The following is a 23,824-nucleotide window of genomic DNA, read 5'->3' on the forward strand; positions in this document are numbered from 1 at the left end:
AAATCGTGTTGCAGCCGCGCAGGTAAGTGTCTCGACCCTTCCTTCCATCAGATTGCATGAATTTTACTTTGAATTGTTTGCAAAGTGTGAGGTGAATGGGTTGAACGGTGGTATGGTCATTTGAATGGCCACGTCGACCGGTTAATGGTCCAGTCGGATGTTTGGGTGGCGGCCGTGACAAAAGGAATGGGCAGCACGCACGTGAGAAAAATCCCGTCGGGAAAAACGAGTCTAACGAGAATGGCGGCGGCGGATCTGCTGGGGGATGATCGGCAGTAAGTGAACTCGCAGACAAATGATGGAACAACGTCATCCAACGGTCCGGCGGGGACAGCTCACCCCCGCGCCACGGATTCCGCCGATTCAAATCTAATCGGCTAGATTGCCCGCATGCATTTATCATCCACCGTTTGAACCTCAAGTGAACATTCGGATCCCTCTGCAGTTCGGAACTCCGAGCCTTTGGCTATCAGAACGCCTGTGAAGCAACACCGAGAGCGCAGACCAACTGCAGTCTTTCCCAGAAATCACGCGCTGCTCCTACAGGAAAGCTGCTCCTACAGGAACGCTGTTTCTACAGGAAGGCGGGTTCCTCACGTAAAAAGGTGGCAGATTAAAAAGGTAACCCTGAACTCTCCATGCAATTGGTTTTAAAGGTGGCAGAATCGTCGTCTACAGTCTGGTCATAGGAAGTTGTTGCAAGTATTTTCTGCGGTGCATAGACTGTCGTTCTACAGGATGTCAATATAATTAAAATGTGTTAAGGTCCTCAGGGATAAATTTCGTGGATTATGTGCATGACAGAAGCGTAATTCTACGCTCTGTCTCAGTAAGCTAAATTTCCTTCGCATTCGCCACCTCTAGTTAAAACCACAGTTTTTATCATGTCGGGTGGGTTTATTAGACGGGAACCCACTGATTCATCAAAGTTAAGGGAAAACCAGGAAGTGGTGGAGCTCTTCACACGAGCACAATGGATATCCTTTTGTGACAAGTTGCAGGGTTATGACGACGAAGTGGCAGAAGAATTTTTACAAGCTTTGAGGCCGAAATCCAAAACATTGGCCACTGTGAATTTCAGGGGCCTAAGCCTCAAGCTCACCCCGCAATATATCAGTCGAATTACTGAACTTCCAATGGGTTTGCCATGGGATAAGGAAGAAAGGAAGTTGAGCCAGCAGGCCAAGAAAGAATTCTTTCCACCTGAGGAGGAATTCTCGGAGGACAAAAATGGGGTGCGTAGAACCAGGCTGTTGCCACCATGGAATGAAGTTAGCCTGCAGATCATGAAGTATATAACCTGTGAAGGCCGTTTTAGCATTGTGTACGGGTATCACTTTAGGTTGCTCACCGAATTGAGGCACCAGATTGATCTTCCTGTAGAAAATAAACTGATCATCCCTTATTTCCTGCTACAGTCTTTAATTGAGTGTGCCACAAAGTTAAAAGAAGGCATACCAGATCAGGTAGCCCACCATGGGTTGATCAAACTTCTTGTGGAGGATGCAATTCATTCATATAAGGTTCCCCTCTCATGGGAAGCATTCAGAAATTTGACAAGAGATGGAGACATAAGGATGTTGACCGAGGAAAGTGGCTCCTCCAGCAGTGAGGAAAAAGAATCAGTGGCCGCGGGAAAGAGAGAAATAGGCCAGAAGACCCCGACCACAGTGCAGAAGAAAGAGAAAAAGAAGAAGCATGAGAAAAAGGATGACAAAGAAAAAGTTGACACACCCATCTTATCAGCAAGAGAGAAAAGGTTGCAGAGCAGAACGGACAAAGCTGAGAAGGTCCACATCAGTCCAAGTACCTCATCAGCACCCGCAACCAAACCAAAAAGCAAAACCCATGCAGCGAAGCAAGCCAAGGTGGTGACACCTGTGTCTACAGGAAAGCAGAAACAGGCTTCTACAGGAAGCCCGAAAACAGAGAAAGGGTCTTCTACAGGAAGCCCGAAAATTATTGGAAAAGGGTCTTCTACAGGAAGCCCGAAAGCTGTTGAAAAAGGGTCTTCTATAGGAAGCCCGAAAATTGCTAAAACAGGGTCTTCTACAGGAAGCCCTGACAAAGTGAAACCCAAGGAGAAGAAAGCTGATATTCGTGAGAGGGAGGCAACAGCTGTGCTTGCCGCCCTCAGCACGCCACCTAAGCCAAAAGAGAAAAGAAAGAGGGAGACCCCTCTATACTTTAAAGCTCGAAGAAGTGTCCAAATAAAGACAGGCAAACCACAGCCTCCGTCCAGCAGCCCGATTGTTATTGAAGATACCCCTACTTCGCCCAAGGAAAAGTCCCCCTCAAGGATAACAGTCACCTATGAGAAGGGGAGCCCAAAGAAAACTAAGTGGCAAGAAAGGTTAGACCTGTTGACTGAAAAAGCTTGGCTACAGGAGGCTGAAAATGTTCTACAGGAAACTCTGACCCGACTACAGGAAACAGAGAGGAGGGAAGAAGAAGGACCCTCATCACCACCAAGGGAGGGCGAGGTAGAGCCACCTAAAGAGGTAGAAAAAGAACATATACCAGAACCTAGCCCTCCGCCTAGTCTGAGTTCATACTACACCTTTTTAGAGGCGGGCAAAATCATACCGCAGAAATTTACTGTGCCTCTGTTTTTTGCATTAGAGGAAGAAAGAGTCCGTACACACACATGGATGAAGATAGCAAAGTCAAAAGGTGTGGCAGACATAGGACCTTTACAAGAGCAGCTCAAGGAGGTCAGAAGTGAATTGTCCATGGCCAAACACGTGGTTAATTGCCAACGTGTGTTTCTACAGGAAGAAAACCAGAAGCTGAGATTGCAGCTACAGGAGCTAAGGGAAGGGGTAGGTACATCCTCCAAGGACACCACAGAGGAACAGCAAAACGGAAAGGAACTGACCACCAGTCTTGAGGAGCCAATGACACACCTACAGGAAGCAGGACAGCAAGCAAAAATTGAAGTGCAAGTCTTAAAACAACAGCTACAACAAAAAGAGGCACAATTGACCTGCATGGCCAGTTGGGCCATGGAAGCAATAAGGTGCAGACAACCTGCAAAATCCTATGGTTTGTACTTGAAAGACCAATGGCTGCAGTTCCAAATAAATACCTTGGCACAAAGAGGTATTTCTCAGATCCAAGACCCACAGCAATTTTCTGAATTATGCAGTACTAGTTCGTTAGAGGATAAGGCTAAATTAGCAGAGTTCTACCTCCACAATTTTGCCTTGCCTAATGTAGTTTCCTGGGATCCCAATACTGCCTTGGGTGATATGAAATTAATGGCGTTCGCTTCATGGTTGAACCATGAGGATCAAAGAGCAGCAGAAGAAAAATCAGTCATGAGCCAAGAAGTAAACGAGCCATTGCTCATTCGAGCAGAACCAGAGGATCCAGTGGCACTCATCTCAGCACACCAACATTTGTCCACCGATCCTACAGCCTCATTGAGATATATGGATCAACAAACCCAATCCATAGCTCATTTTGAAGACATGGAAAGACTGTTAGGAGAAAATGTTGTCCAAGCATGCACACGCAAATGGAATACATTGGCATACAGCTTGAAAATCCGAGAGTACCATACCCCAACTCGGATGAGGGAAGCTCTGGTAAGAGTAGCCCATTACAAGAAATCCATGCAAAACCTCCAGGCCAGCTGGATTGGCCTTAAACTCAGCCCACCACTGCTGCTAGGATTGACTGAAGGCAGCACAGAAGAGGATGACAGTGAACAATGGGAAGAGGTGAACAGGAAAGCTGGGTTTCATATCAGCAAGGAGGACACTACTACAGAGGCTTGGGATGTAAGGGTAGCAGTCAAAGCAATGAAGGATGAAGAGTTGGACTAGTTGCTCAAGGATGAGCAAATGTTTTAGCTGGGGGGTGATGATGAGCCCCAAATTTTGGTAACAATTTGGGCTCATTTGGCCTACTTACCTTGCTCAACCCTTCATCTTTTAACACTTATGCATTCATTTCTTAGTATATTCGTGTTATTTGTAGGAAGAAGGGCAGGCATTATATCTATGTGGCTAATACATGATGATTTCAGGTTTTTTGGCATTAAAGAGAGCAAAGACCACGCAAATGGAGACAAGGAGACAGCAAAGGTGGCATTGCGGGTTCATAGGGAGGTTGTCCACAGTCTTTATGACCTTCCTCGTGATTTCCACCTTAACTCCGAGCTCCAACAGCTCTCCCACTGAGCTTAAAGGCAGCCAACGGATTCTACAGGAACAGCAGTCTAACTTTCAGTTGGACAGCCAAGCTCCACGAATTGAGGAAGCCAGCTTGATCTTCATTATGTATAAATATGAAGGCCGTAGCCTTTGATAGGAGCTTTTTGAACTTTTGAACTACTGTTGCACTTTCTAAGCACGAGCTACAGCTCGGTTTTTGCTCTTTGTAAGCCAGTTTTGGCATGATGTTAGACTCATGATTATTTAATAAAGGCAGGCAGCTTTGGATTCAATTCTGAGTTTTTAAGGGAGCTATAGCTCTCAGGTTAGGGCCCAACCTGAGAGCAATAGACCTCCTTTTCCTTGTATTGTTACTTGTTTCCTTTCAGCACTTTATTTCTTTGCTTTGACATGCATTTGAAAAAAACACAGTCTGCTGATTTAATTTCTTTAATGTGATTGATAGGATTAGTTTATGGTTAAAGTGCTTTTAGTTGCTTAGATTAGAGTAGGAGGATTGTAATTCATTAGAGCTCCAAAAAAGGTTGATAGTGCACTCGCTGCCATCTCTGTTTAGAGATTGGGGGTGTGGGCTGTACCAACCACCAAAAAACGCAGTCTTATGCTTTCATGCAAGCTGCCACACAGTCATTTCAATTGTAGATCCATCCATGCATTCTGCTCTTGAGCACTACTGCTTCGTTCCAACACCATGCATGATTTTTCTCCACACTTTACATTGTTGTTCATTGGGTTAATAACACAGTTAGAATAGGTTGATGGAATTCTCGGTTTTGTCTAAGATATAGAGGATTTGTTTCTTTTACACTGCATAGCATCACCTTATCGTGTTCTTCTTCTTCTCAACCACGCTTGAAGCCACTTGCTCAACCTCTGTTCAGCTCATTAGCCTTCCAACCCTTCTACTTCTCACGTAGCTCCATCTTTTTAACTTTCCCTTGCTTCCTCCCTTCTATCCACCAACCAACTGTACCCACTCTTTCCTCATCTCATATCTCTGTCCCTGAGCCACCACAAACTCCTCCTTCACCGTACCCATCCACTCATACCACTCCTCCACTCCTCCATCACCCAAAACTCCAACTATAGCACATCCTGTAGAAGTTAGCAGCCTTCTTGTAGAAATCCCGAGCTTCCTGTAGGATCCCCTGCAGACATCCTGTAGAACCCTGCAAACTCGGTTGCCAAGCATCTGAACGTTGTGGACTCCTGTGGAATGATGTTAGGGATCCCCTGGAACCTCTCCTAGCCCTCTTGACCTTTCCCAAGCTTTCTTTCCCTTCGCACTACCCCTGCACAGTCAAACCCTAATAAGAAACAGAATCATAATAACTCCAACCACTTAAGCAAAAATACAAAAATAATGTTCTTTTCAATAGAAGTAATTTAAGTTCATGCATTTCATATCACTAGCAGTAATGGCATCATTTCTAGAAGTTTTCACTCTCACTATTGCATCATAGAGGTTAAACTAGTCAGATTAGGGTTTACTAGGGTTTCCATGTTTTGGTTGGCTTTCAGTTCATTCTTGCAAAGTAGGTTACTTTCCTTTGAGATAGCCTTCGTCCATCATTTAGAAAGCTTCTTCTGAGAACATATAGAAGTTGGCTTGAGCCCTAGTGGACTTGTGCCAGCTGACCAAGTGACAGCTGCGACAAGAGCTATTACTTGTGCATACAGCACCGTCGCTTCCAAGTTTGTTACGAACTACCGGGTTGATAAAATTAGAGATAGGAAGCTCCAGGAGTTGTAGCATTATTGCTACAATACTGGAGCCCACCAATCTCTGATCTAGCTCCCAAGGTGTCTCACCAGACTTCATCATGATCTCCTTGAATCCAACGATCGATTGTGCTTCAGATTTGGGCCTACTAAATTCCTTATTCAGCATAGTCTGGATATCTGCCAATGCAGCCGTCAAGTTGTTAGTGCAGTACTTAATGTATCACGTTAGTGCGTGTTCTTGTAAAGTAGTAACCAACATTTCTTTCCTTATTTGATCATCTGCAATGCCCTAGGCTTCCCAGACATCCTTCGTAACGAACCAAAATTGGTCAGGGTCCTCATTCCCAAAGCCCTTGAAAACGGACAATTTTACTGAATTCTCCATATTGAACAGTGGTAGAGGTAGTGGCAGTGTGGGAGAAGGTGTATGCGGTGGAGGTGAAGATGGAGGTGGTGTGGGTGGATGGGGTATTCACGGGAACCCTCACCTTATTAACTAGATAGCACTTTGCGAAGAGGCCTATGCTGCCTCTTTGTCATCACCCAGAGGAGGCTCAATTAGCGAGCTATATTGGTCTTGTTCCCTTCTATCCCTGAATAAATTTCCACTTCACGTAGCTCCAAACATCAAGGTAATTACATAACCCGCTTTTCACACAAGATAATTTTAATCCAAGTATTCATAGATCTCAAATAATTACCTTGCATTCCCTCGAAGAAGCATCATTCTGCTTCGTGGTAGCTAACCAAGGTATCGACTGCGAACTCTATCAAAAACCCTCCAAGGATACAACCAAGACATTGATCGACAGTGTGCACGATCTTATCTTCAGAGGCTTCCAACTTTCGCACTAACTCCGAGGTCCAAACTATTGGTTCACCAAGCCTCCACCTTCCTTGGTTGTCTGCCAATTTAACAATCCACTCATATAATTCGACTGGGAAGGAACAGAAGAAAATTTTGTGTATCTCTATGTACAAATACTTGTCTAGCCACTATTCTTTCGTCAATCACAAATTTCTATTTTCGTGGATCTTTCTATCCAACCAATCCTCAATTTCCCTCTTAGTTGGAGTTTAGTGATGCGACATCACACATATCTTTATACAGATCCCTGTCCTGGCAACAGAACCATTTGTTGGCTTAGTTGGTACTGACCCAGGTTCAAAGTTAAGTTTGCCAAACAAATCCCTACACTACTGGCCCTTTTGGCATCAATCCGTGGAGCGCAAACTGATGTCTCACCTAAAGCAGTATCGGGGGATGTTGGAACCAAGTTTCCACACCTAGAGATGGTTATGATGTTGTTTTATGCCCTAACTCTACCTTCACATAGATAGATAAGCCCTTTAGGGCTTATCGATATACGTCTCTTAATCAGACTTAGACCTTCATGAAGGTCTACAACTATCTTTCACGGACCCTAAACAGGAAAACCAATCACTTACACACCTTTGTAATCACTCGTAAGTCTGTTATTACCCAGATCGGCTTAAGTGTCTGATATCTTTAGCATGCATTAAGATATTCTTCACATAAAGAGATATTATTACTTGCATTCATATAACAATGTAAACCATGCAAAATCACACATCAATACAGTATTAAATCATAAACCCAATATTCATCGTAACATAAGCACATTCATTCATAATAGAATTAAATGGATAAAACACAGATATTTCCAAAACAGTCTCTTTATTGATGCTTCATATTTTCTTACAAACTCCAGACTACCCTGCGCATTCAGCTGCAAGGGTCTGTGCACTCAGTTGCAGACTCTACTCTAGGCCTCCATCCACATAGCTGCAGAGCCACTCTTCTACTCTAAGATTCTTCTCTCTTCACTTCTACTGACCCATTACATCCATATCATTCGCTACTAAAAAAGTACCTTAGACTCTTCTAAGACTTTCCTTTTTTATACAATCCCATGGTCTGTGGACCATGGGTAGATCTTCTAAAGGGGACACATCTTACATAGAAGAAGGGTAAAATCCCTTTGTGACACTTTACATCTATGCGCTCTCTAACCACATCTTGCAGAGACCTTACTCTTTATATACAAAAACTTGGGCTTTCAACCCCAAAACTTCACCGTGGGGGACCGTGTCCCAATAATTTTCAAACACAAATGTGTCCTCTCCACTATGAAATGACAAACTGACATCCAGTGTATTTTGTGAATGATCGAAAGTAGATGCATCTAGTAATGAATTATCAAATAGAAAATTAACAATGGTAGAATCACCAAATATCTCAAGGAAAACAAGAAGAGTTGTAGACAAAAGGAGGTCATCCTTCACCGCGGTTTCTTCTTCAGATTCCCACGCATACTCATCATAAATGATAACACAGATTGGTTGCTCAACACCAACTCCATCGATGACTTAAACCTCGTGAACAACAACTGTGGAGTCTAGAACGGGAGAACACAACACAATACAATTCGAAGGATCAAAAGAACACGGGGACGGAGGTTAAGGAAACAAATTCACATGACAAGAAACAATCTTGCACACCAAAATTTGCACATAAATCAAGAGCAAGTATGGTGGGATGATGTGATGGTTCAACAGATAGATGCACACCTTCTCCCGCCTCACACTACAGGGCAAAGTTGTTTGATGAGATGAGGATGGACAGTCACTTGTGATAGAAACCTTCCCCACCTTGCATTTAGAAGCTCTAACACCGCGGTAGGCTAGGATGGGTTTGAATGATTCCAACACTTGTGGATTTTCAAATATGTGAAGAAGGTATTGAAATCTTTCATGAAGAAATTTCCAATCAATTTCATTCTCTGGGAATTGAAATGCGAGATTATGAAAGCGATCCCAAAATTGCAAAAAGGATTCATCAAGGGTTTTCCATAATTCTAGATTTTTTTTTTAAAGTGATTCACAGTCAAAGTGATGGAAATCATGGTCTATCTCTTCAACAAAGTGATTGAAAGAATGAATAAATCTATCGGCCAGTGTGACACACCATTGCAATGGGTGCCCTCGAAGCATGAATGCGAATAGCAAGCAAGCCACATAATCCTCAAGGTCTTCCAAGGTATCATAGGGATCCTCAAAAGCATCTCTATGCCTAGGCCAAGTTGTTCTGCCTTCACCTTCATATGTGTATTTTGACAAGTCATCCCAAAAATCCCTCGATATTTCAAACACATTTCCATAAGGCATACATCTCGAAGGGTGAACTGTAACATAAGACATGATAGATGTGCAGGGATTCAAAATAGATTTTGAGGACTCAACTTTTCATCTGGCCCTCCTTGCACTTCTTCCTATTCCTGTTATGTTCTTGTTCATGCTACGCTTCCTTCTCTCTTCTACACAACGCTTGTTCTTCTTTGAGACTTTGTTGTACTTTCTACAACTTCCTCTTTACTTCTTCCAGTATTTACTTCTCTGTCTTTCTATGCGTTATTTTTAGGTCGCGATGTCGCCTCTTTGCATCTATCTCCAAAGTTACTTTCTCCACAAGTGGGTCTTCCTTAAACCTATATATTTTCTCTGTCTCTGTGCTTTCGGAAATCTTCCTCTTGCCTTTATCTTGCACAGGTTTGCTGCTTGTTGTTGCTACTCCCTGTGGTGTTGCTTCCTTGAGCACTACTAACCACTCTACTTCCATGCTGACTGGTTCATTGAGCCTAGAGGAGTTGTAACAATATCTCCATTGATCTTCCTCTGGCCAATTACATGTCCCATGGAACCAAGAATAGTACATTCTTTCACAATGGTCCCTGCATAATCCATTTGGATCGTATAGATTGAAACTCTTGGTGCCGAACTTAACTTCTTTAATTCCTCGACCTCGGCATCCACTTATTTCAAGATCTGAATCGCATACAACCCAATTCGCAAAGGAACCATAGGCCATGGTGCCTTCTTCTTCATGTTCAATCCAGCTGATAACCCTGACGAGATGTGGTATGCAACCTCCTGCATGACCAGCAAACCTTGACAACACACGTAGAGCATTCTTCATGTTGTACATCCTGATGAAGGTACCATCAGGTGAGGCGTACCAATCTGCAATGTTCAACAATGCCTCCATTGTTGCCTGGGACATGCAAGGTGGATCTTGTTCAAAGATCATCGTGTATAGAGGGGTTATGAAATAGTCGGATAGTCTATCCATAACTCCTCGTAGCTGCAGTCAGAGAGCAACTTTCAACATACATTCACAACATTCTCTAAAGGTGTCCATGCTCGACCCATGCCAGGAAACTATTGAAGGGAATAGATCGCATCGAGCAGGTAGGAAGACATGAGGAATATTACTTGTTGATCCTTGGGCAAATTTCGGGCATTGGATACATGCACTTTCAACTAGAGAGCCAACATGTCAGACCAGTTGAATGATTTTCCTTCACTTACCACCTAATCCAACATAGAAACCCAACTCCGCATGAAGGTCTCCATACTCCTTTCGCCATACAAGCGACATGCAAAGATGACCAAGAATTGGTAAGCCTTCCTAAGTGTCTTCGTCTTGTATATCTAGTTGGGTGCCATCTTGAACTTTGTTGGCTCCCTTACTCAACGCTTCAAGATGTCTCTTGTATTTGTATTTTTGTTCGAAGTGTAGAACGGTGCATCCATCCTCGTCACCGACGGTGGAAAATGGAACATATGTTGATAATATTCCATCCTGAAGGAAGCAAGATTTATTCCACTAGCATTGCTCAGTATCATCATCTCAAGATCAGTGTGTGAGACAATCTAGTGGATCACATCTATGCATGGGAATATAGGAAACTTGCATGCAACCTTGTATAATCCTGAGTTATGAATATTTTGACATAGACCTGTCGGTCCTCCAGATTCTCCTCAAAGCTGCCTATGAATATAGTGTTGATGTCTTGCCATGTGACCTTAATGTATTTCTCAACGAATAGGTGTGTGTCTGTGTACACAGGCAAGCTCATAGACCCCTGCTCAACCACATCGGCCCAGTGTTTCTTTCAACTGTGTCTTGTGATCCAATTCTCTTGGAGGCCATGATACTTGTACTGCTGAGAAGCTGCTCAAAACCTATGGTACCTGGAGGCAGAGAAGACACTCACAACAAGACAATGTCAGCTACAAAACATCAAGAAACTCAAGAATCAATCGGGAAACAAATTGGTAATTGTTGGGAAATATTGTGTAGCATCGACTTCGGGAGGCTGGGAGACTGTCAGCTGCAAATGCAAATTGCACAGTTGCAGATTCTAGTGAGGCTCACTACTGACTGTAAATGTGTAATGCAAAGTTTAGCGAGGCTCACTACTGACTGAAACTGTGCAATGCACTGAACAGTCAGGCTGGGTTGCTGGAAGGAACTGCACATTGCATAGTTCCAATGGGCAGCACTAAGGACTGCCTCCTAGGATTTTGCAGAGCACAACTAGAAGCTAGTGTGGGTAGCCTCTGCACAATTCCTGGAGGCAAGGCAGAGCCTTGACTGCTAGGAATGTGTAGAGCATGATGGGAGAAATTAGATCTGGGCCAGGACAACCCGGATTTGCACAATGGAGACCTGATAACACGAAGGACTGAGCGTGTGTGAAAATTTGGTGCAAATCTGAGAGAATATACATGCATGCAATTCAGGAAAGTTCAAAAATCAATCAAACAGCAAAACCAAGAAGCTCATGAAGAGAATCGCCGCAACTATAACTGTAAGTGCGGAAACAATGTTTTTCATGTGACACTAAGGAAAGGTAATGAAAAACTTGAAACAACACTTCTACAAGTTAAAAAACATTGAAATTCAAGTGGTCGTTCAGTAAAACAAAGGAAACAACACTCATACAAGCCGAAAAATAAAAAGCTATAGAAAAAGCAGTAAAAGGCATGAAAAGAAAAAATTACCTAGAAAAGTTGTGCCGACTGTGACGAAGATTCTTAGATGACTTGGGAATTCTAGAGCTCCAAGATCAAATGTGAAGAATGATCTCTAAGGCATTGTTTAAATAGCTTTGGCGAAATTAGGGTTTATGACGTGCATGCTACAAATCTAGGAAAAAACGACACTTAGCGGGGAGTTTCTAAAATAAACTTTGCATGTAATCTATGTTGTTAAAAATAGATCCCTAAAATCTAGGGGTGCTTTTTTGCTTTTTTCATTTTGATTTTTAGGTAAAATATCCCCGACATGCAAGGTATGATTGCGTAGTTCTAGAGGGAACTGGGCAATCTAACAGCACATGCGACAAACAGCCACTGAGGGAAAACTTTTGCATTTTTTCTGGGATGAATGGCCCTGGTTGGCAAGCCATCACTACGCAATTTTCCAGAGCAATGTTGTTGGTCAATTCTACGCATTTTTCCAGAGCAGTGTTGCTAGCCAGTTCTACGCATTTCTGGAGAGAAGTGTAGCTAGCCTCACCTGCTCTGCGCATTTATGGAGAGTAGTGTCAGCTAGCCTCCTCTGCACATTTCTGGAGAGCAGTGTCGGTTGGCCTGCTCTACGCATTTCTGGAGAGCAGTGTAGCTGGCCTGCTCTGCACAATTTTTGAGTGCAGGGCAACTGCTGGGCTACTCTGTGCAATTCCTGAGTGGAAGAAAAACTTCCCTCTAGGTTTGTGCAGTTTTACCTGACAGCCCATTGACCGGATGTGAATCAATTGTTGGGTCGGCATGTGGTTGACCAACGGGAGAAGTGAGTGAACACAAGATGTTAATTGTTAGATGAAAATAAATAAACAAAAGTACCAGATCAGTGTAGGATAACTATTATTATTTTAAGGAGGGAGGCTCCAAAATGAAGTGAAGGTAAAATTTTGGAGGGTGGTTGTAGCCGCTACAACTCAATACTATCCAGAGAAATAACCATGCATAGTGGAATTTCTTTCCCTCTTCTTGTGCCTCCTGGAAGTCATCCAAAAGTTCCTGGCACAAATACCTTGCCCAGTCACACTAGACACCCTTGCTGCACTACACAATCAATGATACAATCGGTGTGGGTACCTCGTCTTCCTGACACTTTCTCATTATTTCCAGGCCAAAATGTGCGCGGAAAAGTGAACAACTAGATCATTAACTGAGATGATGAGAAATCCCCTAGACTTCATAATCAGATTATACTCCTTCATCATCTCAGCCAACTTTTTCTTGTGATATTCTACGACGAATGCATTGGCGGGGTTCGGTCCTTGGTAGGGAAGCACACATATCCTTCTAATCAATATATCATCAATGGGGATCCACACCCCTAGCCATAGACATCCATATGCATGAACATTAACAGCTGGTGCACACAAATTGTATTGATAATGTTGCACCCAAATTGTAGAATATATAGCATATTCAACAACCCATCTCGCTAAATTTTTGTTTCCCATGATAGTGGTTCGACCCTTGTTATTCCAATTTCCTCATAGGAAAATGATTTCAAATACTTGTTGGGCTTGAATTAGAGATACTCACTTCATAAGGGTGCACAAATGATCCAGGTGGATATTGGTGGCCACCCTCCTATTCCACTTGTACCCCCACCATTGTTTCTTTCAATTTTCCAGTTTCCCTAATTGTATCACTGTTTGCTATTTTGGCAGTTTTTCGGGTCCAAAAATTCCAGAGTTGTTTTGAGGCCCTAAATGATGTTTCTTTGGAAAATAATTGGTGGAGAAAATTAGTCTCAATATATTATTTTCTATCAAAATTTGTAGTCCTCAGATATATCTTTCTAACAAGGTATTGTGTGCATCAAACATAGAACGTATGCCAAAGTTACGACCCTGGGAAGTTGGTACAAATTTACCCCAACGGGGCCCATAGTTTGGCGTTTCATCTCCTAGGTTTAGGTTTTTGAATGTTTGTGGTTTTTCATTATTTCTCAATAATAAATAGGCCCTCAAGCCTCATTGTAACATAGTTCATAGGCATGTAGCTTCCACATCTCTTCTCAGAGATAAGCTACCATCGCTCGAACTAGTCTTATTTCCATTCTGTTTGTAAGCATATTTTAGTATCTGATATTAATGAAATGAAGTGTTATTTCTATTGCATCTCTATATTTATGCCTATATCTATAATTTTTTGTGTTCCTGTTTAAATTCGAACACCAGCCTTGCACAATTTTCTAGAGCAGTGTTGTTGGCCAGTTCTACGCATTTTTCTAGAACAGTGTTATGGGCCAGTTCTGTGCATTTCTAGAAATTTTTACAGTTGTCCTGGCCTACTCTGCACATTTCTGGAGAGAAATGCAACTGGCTTGGCCTTCTCTACACATTTATGGAGAGCAGGGTCGGCTGGCCTGCTCTGCGCATTTCTGGAGAGCAGTGTTGGTTGACCTGCTCTGCACATTTTTGGAGAGCAATGCAACTGGCATGTTCTGCACAATTTTTGAGTGTAGGGAAGTTGCTAGACTGCTATGCACAATTCTTGAGTGGAAGACAGACTTCCCTCTAGTTTTTCATAGTTTTTCCCAACAACCCATTGACCGAATGTGAACCAAGTGTTGGGTCAGCTTGTGGTTGACGGACGAGACAAGTGAGTGAACACAAGTTGTTAAGTGTAACATGAAAACAAATAAACACAAGTTCCTGATCAGTGCAGGATAGCTACTATGATTTCGAGGAGGGAGGCTCCAAAATGAAGTGAAGGGAAAATTTTGGAGGTTGGTTATAGCCGCTATAGCATTGGCGACACACTAGTAGAACTCCAGCTCTCTATATGGACCTTGTTCGTGAAAAGCGAACCTAACTCCTCCAGAAGTATTGTTTGATTATTCGATTGTCATGGCTTCAACACTAAGCTTGAGTTAAAGATATAGTCTCTACCATTCTCTTGATCGCTCAACACACATACCAATCCAAGTCAGCTGAGTTGTTTCAATTGGGGATGAGGGGTATATTGGCGCACAAGTAATAAAGATGTCAAAGTTTTAGTTTCATCTCTGGTGTTGCTCCGCTGCCAGCAGCCTTGGATAGTACCCTGATGAAGTCACACAGGAACACAAGCATCGCTTTGCTACCAGCTAGCCTAGTTATTACCCTGGTGGAGTTACTTGCATCACCTATTTGCACATGAATCTTTTCTCTTCTTTCACCTTATTTATTGTTTCACTTTCCTTTTCTTTTTCCTTTTTTCAAAGAACTATGCATAGGCACTTATTTATTTCAACGGCGGAAGAGGGATCCTGACTTATTGAGAGCAGAAGAGGTTTTTCCTTCAGAGAAGTATTTTATATATACATCTGACAATACCTGTTAAGGTTTTCCCCCTCACCTTACTCTACTTGACTGAGTTGACAAGGGTTAAACCAAAGGAACCGATTAGAGTAAGTGGCACTAATTAAAGTGCATGCATTGTGTTTTCACCAAGACTCACTCTGAAGAGAATGTATTTTCCATCAGGGTATCATCGAATGAAGACAACAAGCTCTTCATAAAGAGAGAGGACAACAGATAACCAAGTGTTGGTAGTTGTACAAGTCCTCCTGTACTTTACCTTGCTTCTCTCGAGAACCACACAAGGTTTCATGCGAGCTAAACCTATGGGTGCAAAACAAGGAAACATACAAGAAAGCAAAGGACAGAAATAAATGAAAACAAAGCAAGAAAGAAAAGCCAGAAAAAAAGTAAAGTAAACAAAGAATGCATGCAAACAATAAAAACAAGAAATCAAACCATTACTCATACTCCTAAACTAAACAGTGCATGGGCATCTTCACGTAAAGTGGCATTTCTAATGAAGCCATTGATGCATTGGTTGACCCATGTTGGTGAAGGCATGGTTTACGAGAAAGAAAATGTGTAGACCAGCGAAAAAGAAAGATATAACAGTGAATACTAACACACTCCAAGTTTAAAAATTTCCACAGAAAAGAAAATAATAAAAGCAAAAGATAAGAATTCTATGGATGTATCATGGTTATGCATCACATTGTGCATAGACGACAAACATGAACACTCTTTTGACTGTGAAAAATGAGCAAATATGAGAAAGAAAGACAACTTACGTTTAGCAAGAGTGCTCGTTGTGTATGATTCCTCCAATGCATGTGCAATAAGATCATGTGATTTAGGTGGAGGATGTGAATTCCGTGAACTAGATTGATCTTCAATGTAAATAGGAGAGTGATGAGGAGCCCTAGATGTTTCAACAGATTTTTGATCTGAAGTAGAATCGACCTCAATACAGCGAGGTCCTAACATAACCATCAGCTTTGACTGAAGTGCCTTGACAGCTTGTGGGGTTTCCACTTCATCAGCTGGTAGATTATCGAAGATAGGTGGCTTAGAAAGATCAACAACGAATGAATCAACATCATGATTGATTGAAGGAGAAAAGAGATCATGACAACCACAATCAGAATATTTGAAAATTTCAGCAGCATCCTCATGATCTAATGAATCATATAGAGGGGTCGATGAGAAGAAAGAATGTTCACCCTCTGCATTTCTGGAAATGACAGATGAAATATTGAGTGGATTTGCAAACATAGATGTGTCCTGTCGGCTATCTAATAACAAACTGACATCCGTTGTATTCTGAGAATAATCAGAATGCATTTGGGAATGAATTCTCACATGGAAAATTAACAATGCCAGAGTCACCAAATATGTGAGGGAAAACTGGATGAGGTGCGAACAGAAGGAGGTCATCCTTCACTGCGGGTTCTTCTTCAGATTCCCACACATACTCATCATAAATGATAGCGTAGGTTGGCTTCTCAACACCAACTCCATCAACAAATTGATCCTTGTGAAAAACAAGTGTGGAGTTTGGAATGGGAGAACATAGAATAGTACAATCCAGAGGATCAGCAAAACACGAGGATGGAAGTTGAGGAAACAAGTCCATATGACAAGAAGCATTATTACAAGCCAAATTTGCAAAAAAATCAACAGAAGGTGGGGTGAGAGCATGTTATGGTTCAAAAAATAGATGTGCACCTTCTCCCACCTCGCACTACGACTCCAGATTTATTTGATGAGATGAGGATGGACAGTCACTGTGACAACAAACTTGTCTACCTTAGATTTAGTAGCTCTAACACTAAGGTATGCTGGGATGGGTTTGAATGATTCTAAAACTTGTGGATTTTCAGATATGTGAAGAAGGTATTGAAATATTTCACGAATAATTTCCAATCAATTTCATTCTCTGGGAATTGAAATGCGAGATTATGAAAGCGATCCCAATATTGCAACAAGGATTCATCAAGGGTTTTCCGTAATTCGAGAATTTTTTTGTTAAGTGCTTTACGGTCAAAGTGATGGAAAGCACGGTCTATCTCTTCAACAAAGTGATTGAAAGAATGAATAAATCTATAAGGCAGTGTGACACAACATTGCAATGGGTGCCCTCAAAGCATGAATGCAAATAGTGAGTAGACCACATAATCCTCAAGGTCTTCCAAGGTATCATAGAGACCCTTGAAAGCAGCTCTATGCCTAGGCCAAGTTGTTCCACCTTCACCTTCATATGTGTATTGTGACAAGTCATCCCAAAACTCCCTCGAGATTTCAAACACATTTCTATAAGACATACATCTCGAAGGGTGAGTTGTAACATAAGACATGATAGATGTGCAGGGATTCAAAACAGATTTGAGGACTCATCTTATCATCTAGGCCTCCTTCTAATGCCAGAAATGTTGATATTTTTGGACCCGTCAACATGTCAGGGGATATCCTCTATAATAAGTCCCACCTAGACCTCAGACCGTTTGGAATAGGAGTCCCAGCAATGGATTGTAAAGTTATGCCTTGACTGTGATAACGCATAGAGGTAAGCAATATATTCTTGTAAGAAGAAAGTGTGTGACCTTGTAGCGAGTCAAGAGAGATGAATGGGGAGGTTCTAACACGTGGAAGGGGAAAAGAAGTGTATCCCTTATAAGTTCGTAATAGTACGTAGTTTGAAATAAACACACGAGATTCATGAAATCACAAACTGGAAAGCAGAATAGTCAACAATCCAAAGTGATGAGTTAAACCAACAACACACTTCAATAAGATTCATACAACCACATACAGAATGGTCCATACATAAATATGTAAGTTGAAACTACATACATTGCTAAATTAACCAGAATTGTCAAACTACAATAACAACATATGCATGAAACATGATGGCTCTGTTATATTATATAAAGTGAAATTTCTATTATCCCCACTATAGTTATATTATATAAAGTGATAACCACTATCCCCAATAGTGGACAATCAAAACTTCCTTCTCCTCCAAAGAGATGTACTCGCTTTTCACTATGGAGAAGCCAAGGCTCATCACAATACTCTCCAAGCCCTCTCTAAGCAATGCCTAGCAAAGGCTTGGCTCCCAAAATCCCCTTCTATGAGTTATGAGGTTTATTTATAACAAAGGGTGGGGTGACCCTTGACATTCCCCTTTGTGACTCTTGGACTCTTGGACTTCATTAAATAACTCCTTACATTACATATGATTGTTTGCATTGCACTAATGACACTTGGAATTTCACTTTACATCATGTTTACAAAAATGATACATTTTCCACATATACCCATGTGGGACAAAGATAGGCTTGACTCAACCAGACAAGACAACACTAAGATTCAGACGGTTGTGGAAAGACCACCTCGCCAATATCTTCTCTGTGATCCTTAGTGACAAAATCATGCCATGCTTGGTAGTGCACAATGGTGTCCACATACTCTTTGATGATGTCCTTCTGGAAACAAACTATTGCCTCCATTTCTTTTGGGTATAATGATTTGGAACCTCTGTCCAACTCATCCTGTAGCATGCACAACTTAGTCCTAAGAAAGGCCGGACCGGTGATGTACATCTGCATGTTATCTGTGTTGACTTCCAAATCTACACTAGTGGTCATGAGCATCAACTAGTCAAAGTACGCATCGAGATCTAGTCTAACTTGGTTCTTCTCTTTGACCTCAATGAGCGTACCAATCGATGGGGTGCCATACTTTCTCACCACGACATCCAAACTCCTGAACAACTATGCGTATGAAGCCTCAAGACTGGTGATGAGCAGTGGGAGTTCCTCATAATTATGGATCAGACTCCGGATGTGTGCTTTTTCCAACTCTACCTACAGCTTCATCATCTTGTGCAAGTGAAGCAAGTCTCCCTTGTACCTCATTATCCAGGTATGTACATGATCAACATCGGTATGTATATTTGCAAGTGTTCGCACTATCTTGATGCAATGTTGTTGATGACCATGTAAATGGAAAACTTCCTTGTGCATGGTGACAAACCTACCATACAGTCTCCGTGTGACTATCTCAAGAGATGATACTTCAACAAGTATCGTTGTTTTCATCTCTACCCTAGAGGATCATGTTGATTGTTCCTCTCTCTCCTTAGCTGCTTGCAACTCCTTAGCCATGTGCTCATTTTCTGCTATCAATAACTTCACACTCGAACTCGTGGCCTCGGCATAAGCCTTTGTAGCACTGGCTAATATAGTTGGATGCCTTTGTACATCTGACACAATCACCTGTTATTCAAAGTGCATAGGTGATGCATGCTCATCCAGGGTGTGCACTCTACGTGCTTATACAACTCTGTGTTGTGACTTATCAAAGCCTATGGTGTACAATCTATTCTCTGATTATCCTCAAGGAGAATGGTATTCCCTTGTGCACTCAAGACTTGCTCTACTGTTGGAGTTTTTGAAGCCTTTGGGGTGACCTCAATTTCTTTTGGCATGAGGTCAGTGTCCTGATCTTGTTCTGGCTGCTCCATCTACATATCCATCTATTCTACTATCGGATCATCATAAGGATAAAGTTCCTGTTCCTGCGACTACTCAGCCTGTTCCTCATTTGCTGCTGATTCAAAGTCTTCAACCTGTGTTCAGTCAATTTAGTGTCCTAAATTGCTACATAAATTATCAATCCGGGTGTCGTAAACTGATGAAGTGTAATGCCCTATATGTGCTAGATGACCTTCTTACCTTACTGTTTTTGAGTTTTATGGTTGTTTTGGGGTTTTATTCTTTTGATTCCTAATGTTCTGCAATGTAGTCTACAAAATCTTAATCTACTGTTGCTAAGAATCTAGAGAAATGAAATGAGAGCTAAAAGTGATTTTATGTCAAATTTGGAAGTAAACTTTGTAAACAAGAAAATGAAACAGAGCTTCTCTTCTTGTTATTATGATTGTTTCCAAAACATGAACTTAGAAAAGACTTTAAAACTACTAACTATTCAATTACAAAATTCAAAGCTTAAATGAGAAAATAAGATTGCAGCTATCTATGATAAACCAAAAATGAAATACTGGAAATAAGATTACCTCTACTTTCTAATCTATTGCAAAATTAAAGCTTAATGAACAACTGAAGATGGAACTGCAACTAAACTAAGTGAAAAACTAAAAATGAAATTGCAACTATTCTATCATGAAAGCAAGGCTAAATGAAGTATTGTTTTCACTTTGCTACATAATTTAGGGAGAACTACCTCCTTATGATAGCAATTTGAGAGATTTCATTCTTCATCATTCTAAGAAAAGTAAACATGAAAATGAAAGGAAAGACTCATTCATAAATAAAACATTTCACTACGTAGTTTTAGGATTAACCATCAACTGAAAGGGTTTTTGGAAATATCCATTTATATCATGAGTTACTAAACTGATAAGAAAATGGCATTGAACAGCTCAACTCAAAAACTAAAGAACACCAATTGTAATGAAAGACTTATTCATAAATGCAACATTTCACCACTTAGTTTTAGGATTAACCATCAACTGAAAGGATTTTGGAAATATTCATTTATATCATGAGTTACCACACTAATAAGAAAATGGCATTTGAACAGCTTAATTTAAAATCTAGAAACTAATGAACAACAAATAAAATGAACTAATTTATGCTACTGAAATCAACTAAAAACTACTAATAAGAAACTAGAGAGCAATGAAAATCAAAGGAATATTCTACATTGGAATACAACTACTCTGAGTTAGTGAAAAGATAACACAAACTGCATTTACAAACAGAGTAAGAAAATGATTATAAACATAATGAAAAACACAGTGAATGTACAACTAAACTATCAAATACAAAACAAAAATAAAATGTACCCTTGACCATTCAGGGGCCCTCTGCAAGGTCTCGAATTATCAACAGGAAATCAACACTTCACAAGCACTTCAGGTATCCATTGAAAACAGTCTTTATATTAAAATAGAGAGCTAATTTTTTCACACTACAAAGCAGAAATTTGCACTATTACATAAGCAAAAACTTGAACTTGTTCTGCGTTCTACATGCTGGTATTTATAGGAAAAAATATACAGCTGTTGAAGCGAGGAATCAGCTACAACAAAACACGTAGGCATGTAATGTATGCAGAATTCTTGTCTTCGGTTGCCTTGAAACATAAATCTTCTAATAATGGTTGTTGGATTCTGTTTGTGTAGGTGGCAAATGAAGTCCTTGGCTTTAGGAGATTGCCTCGGATCCATCACTGAGAATCGTGTGAAAAACAGAGTCCTACTTGCCATAGATTTCTTACAGTTGTCTTCCCTTTGACTGGAGTCCTCCTCATCTATCTAGGCCAAATGGATAGGATACAATCCATGCTATGACGTTTTCCAAGCTACCCATGTGGTATTTTTCCTCTATTGACACCTGTAAACTACAAAAGCATGGAGATGGTTGCGGAACAACCGATTAGCTGCGGAATGTCGCTGCGTTCCGTAGTTGAAAGACAAAAACCTATCCAAATAACAAACATAACAATATAACTTTTAAATCACTGAAATTACTCCTTGAGGCAATGTGTAATGGCTTTTGATGATTAAGGATGCATTTTTAATGGAAAAGCAAAAGAAGAAGGATGAGAAAGTTGCTTAAGAGAGAGGCAGTTTTGGAACTCAACATACCCCCACTGCGAGACTATTGCATGTCCCCATGAAATCAAAATTGTAAACACCCTCCTTTTACTGCATTTTCTCTGAGACTTCAGTCGAAACATCCAACCTCTTCTTGCTTCTCTTTGCTACAACTACCATCCTAGGCTTCCTCATGAGGAATCTATACTTGAGGTTAATGAGAGCCCTGTTTAGCTTCTTGTTTTTCCTCTTTAATTTTCTGTTCTTCTTATGCCACAGACCCAAATGAAGCATAGTGTTATCATGGATAATCTTATCCAGCTTGTTTTGTTCTTTTAAGGCTTCATTTTCCTTCTGAATATGCCTATTTAAAACCTCTAGCTCATAGATTTCCTGCTTAAGTGAGCTAGTCAAAGTCTCTTGTGATGTAGCTGGTTGCTCAGGGTTGGATGAAGTCCCTTGATCTACTGATGTATTCTTTTGCTCCAGTGACTCAATATAATCATAAATCTATTGTTGAATTGGGTCAATCCCTGGAGAGACTCTCTTTGGGCTGCTTTCAAAGTTTTGTTGAGGAGAGTGATGTGGGCTTTGCTCAAATGAGATATTGTCTTGGGACTGAGTTGGAGTTTCTTCTCCCAAATCTATGAACTGGGCCTCTTTTGATTTTTCTTTCTTCATTCTACCCTTGAGTCTAGAACTTCTCCTCAAACTTTGGGAGCCTATGATCTCTTCCTCTATAACCTGTCTTCTTTTCCCTTTCTCCTTCTCTTTCTTGTACTAATCCCTAATGTTGACTAAGCTCTCAGAAAGTAATTGTTCATCTTCTGATGAAGGTTCAGGAGTGTTTCTATGGATTTCCTCAACTTTTCCTTTCATCTTTCTTCTCCATTTTGTCTTCTTTCTGATCTCTGTTAATGTTTCAGAGATGGGCTCTTCTTCATTGCATTTCTGTGCTGAAGTTGTAGGAGTGTTTTGAATTGTAAGACTGGTTTTCCTTCTCCTACTCCTTTTTACAGAACTTCCTTCAAGTAATTCTGGTGCATCTTGGAAAAAGTTTCTAATCAAAAAGTTCTCTCATGTGTCTCCTACACTCTTTAAGTGATATTCAACTAGAATTTTTATGAGACCATGGTGATAAAGATTAGTTTCTATGGCTTCCATTTTCTTCTGAATAGTAAAGGCCATTCTCCTCAAACTATTTAAGAGGAAGAATGCGAGATTGATGGTTCTGTTTTCAAGGAAATTCATCAACATTCTTATGTGATACATATACATGGAACCAAATCTACCCTCGCATGTAATAAATTTTCGTATAATTAGTAACATGCTACTCCATTTTCCCTTAAGTGCAGAGATGGGAATTCCTCTCTTAAAAACTGAAGTGTCCATACCTGAATTTTGGAGAATGACTTTCCAAGTTTCACCATGGAATTCTTTATTCTTGAACCACCTCTCTCCAATCTTTGGTAGCTCGGTTGCTGCAGCAATAAAAGACTCGGTCACTGTAAACTTTATGTCACCAATCTCCACGTCCATCCCATCAAACGATCTAGCAAATGACTTGGTGATTTCTTTATGGTGACCCTTGAATTTCTCAATGAAACTCAGCAACCAGCGTTCTTCAACATCCCTTTCAACTGAGGATAACCTTCTAGGTATTTCACTCCTATAGGTTTTGTTCTAACAATGAGACCCATTACTCCTTTTCTCCGCTTTTCTTCAAATTTACCTTCAATGTCTGTGTGAAGAAGACTATGTATATGGCAGTGATATATGGAAGCAAAAATGGTTATATATATAGAGATGAAATAACAGAGCATGTAGAAGGAAAACAACTATGAGTAGGAGATAAAATATGTAGGGTATATGAATTTGTATGCGTAAAATAGTGCAAAAGATATATGGAATGGAGTGGTTGTAAACTGTGTTGAAGGCAAAGTACTGCTATACATAGAGAGAATCGAAAACAGAATGAATGATTGTGTGCTCAATGTATCCAAGTGCTTGTATACACAAGAAGGCTGTAGAAGTATAAGTGAGGAACTCGATGTAATAAAGGAACAATAGGGTTGTGAAGAGCCGTATCCAATTGGGTTATGTCATGTATCTAGCCATTAAAT

General features: G+C 40.8%; 1 protein-coding gene across 1 annotated transcript in view; it reads left to right on the top strand.

The window, feature by feature from the left end:
- Positions 1-240: 240 nt before the first annotated feature.
- Positions 241-23,824, top strand: part of LOC149245460 (ricin B-like lectin R40G3) — a 99,384-nt gene continuing 75,800 nt past the window's right edge. The window contains exon 1 of the mRNA XM_089438566.1: positions 241-275. Coding sequence (XP_089294692.1) covers positions 241-275 — 35 coding nt within the window. The remainder of the gene's footprint in view (positions 276-23,824) is intronic.

Source organism: Pinus tabuliformis, chromosome 7 (assembly GCF_031772625.1).
Source record: "Pinus tabuliformis cultivar Carrire ecotype Pingquan chromosome 7, CPIR1, whole genome shotgun sequence".
NCBI lineage: Eukaryota > Viridiplantae > Streptophyta > Pinopsida > Pinales > Pinaceae > Pinus > Pinus tabuliformis.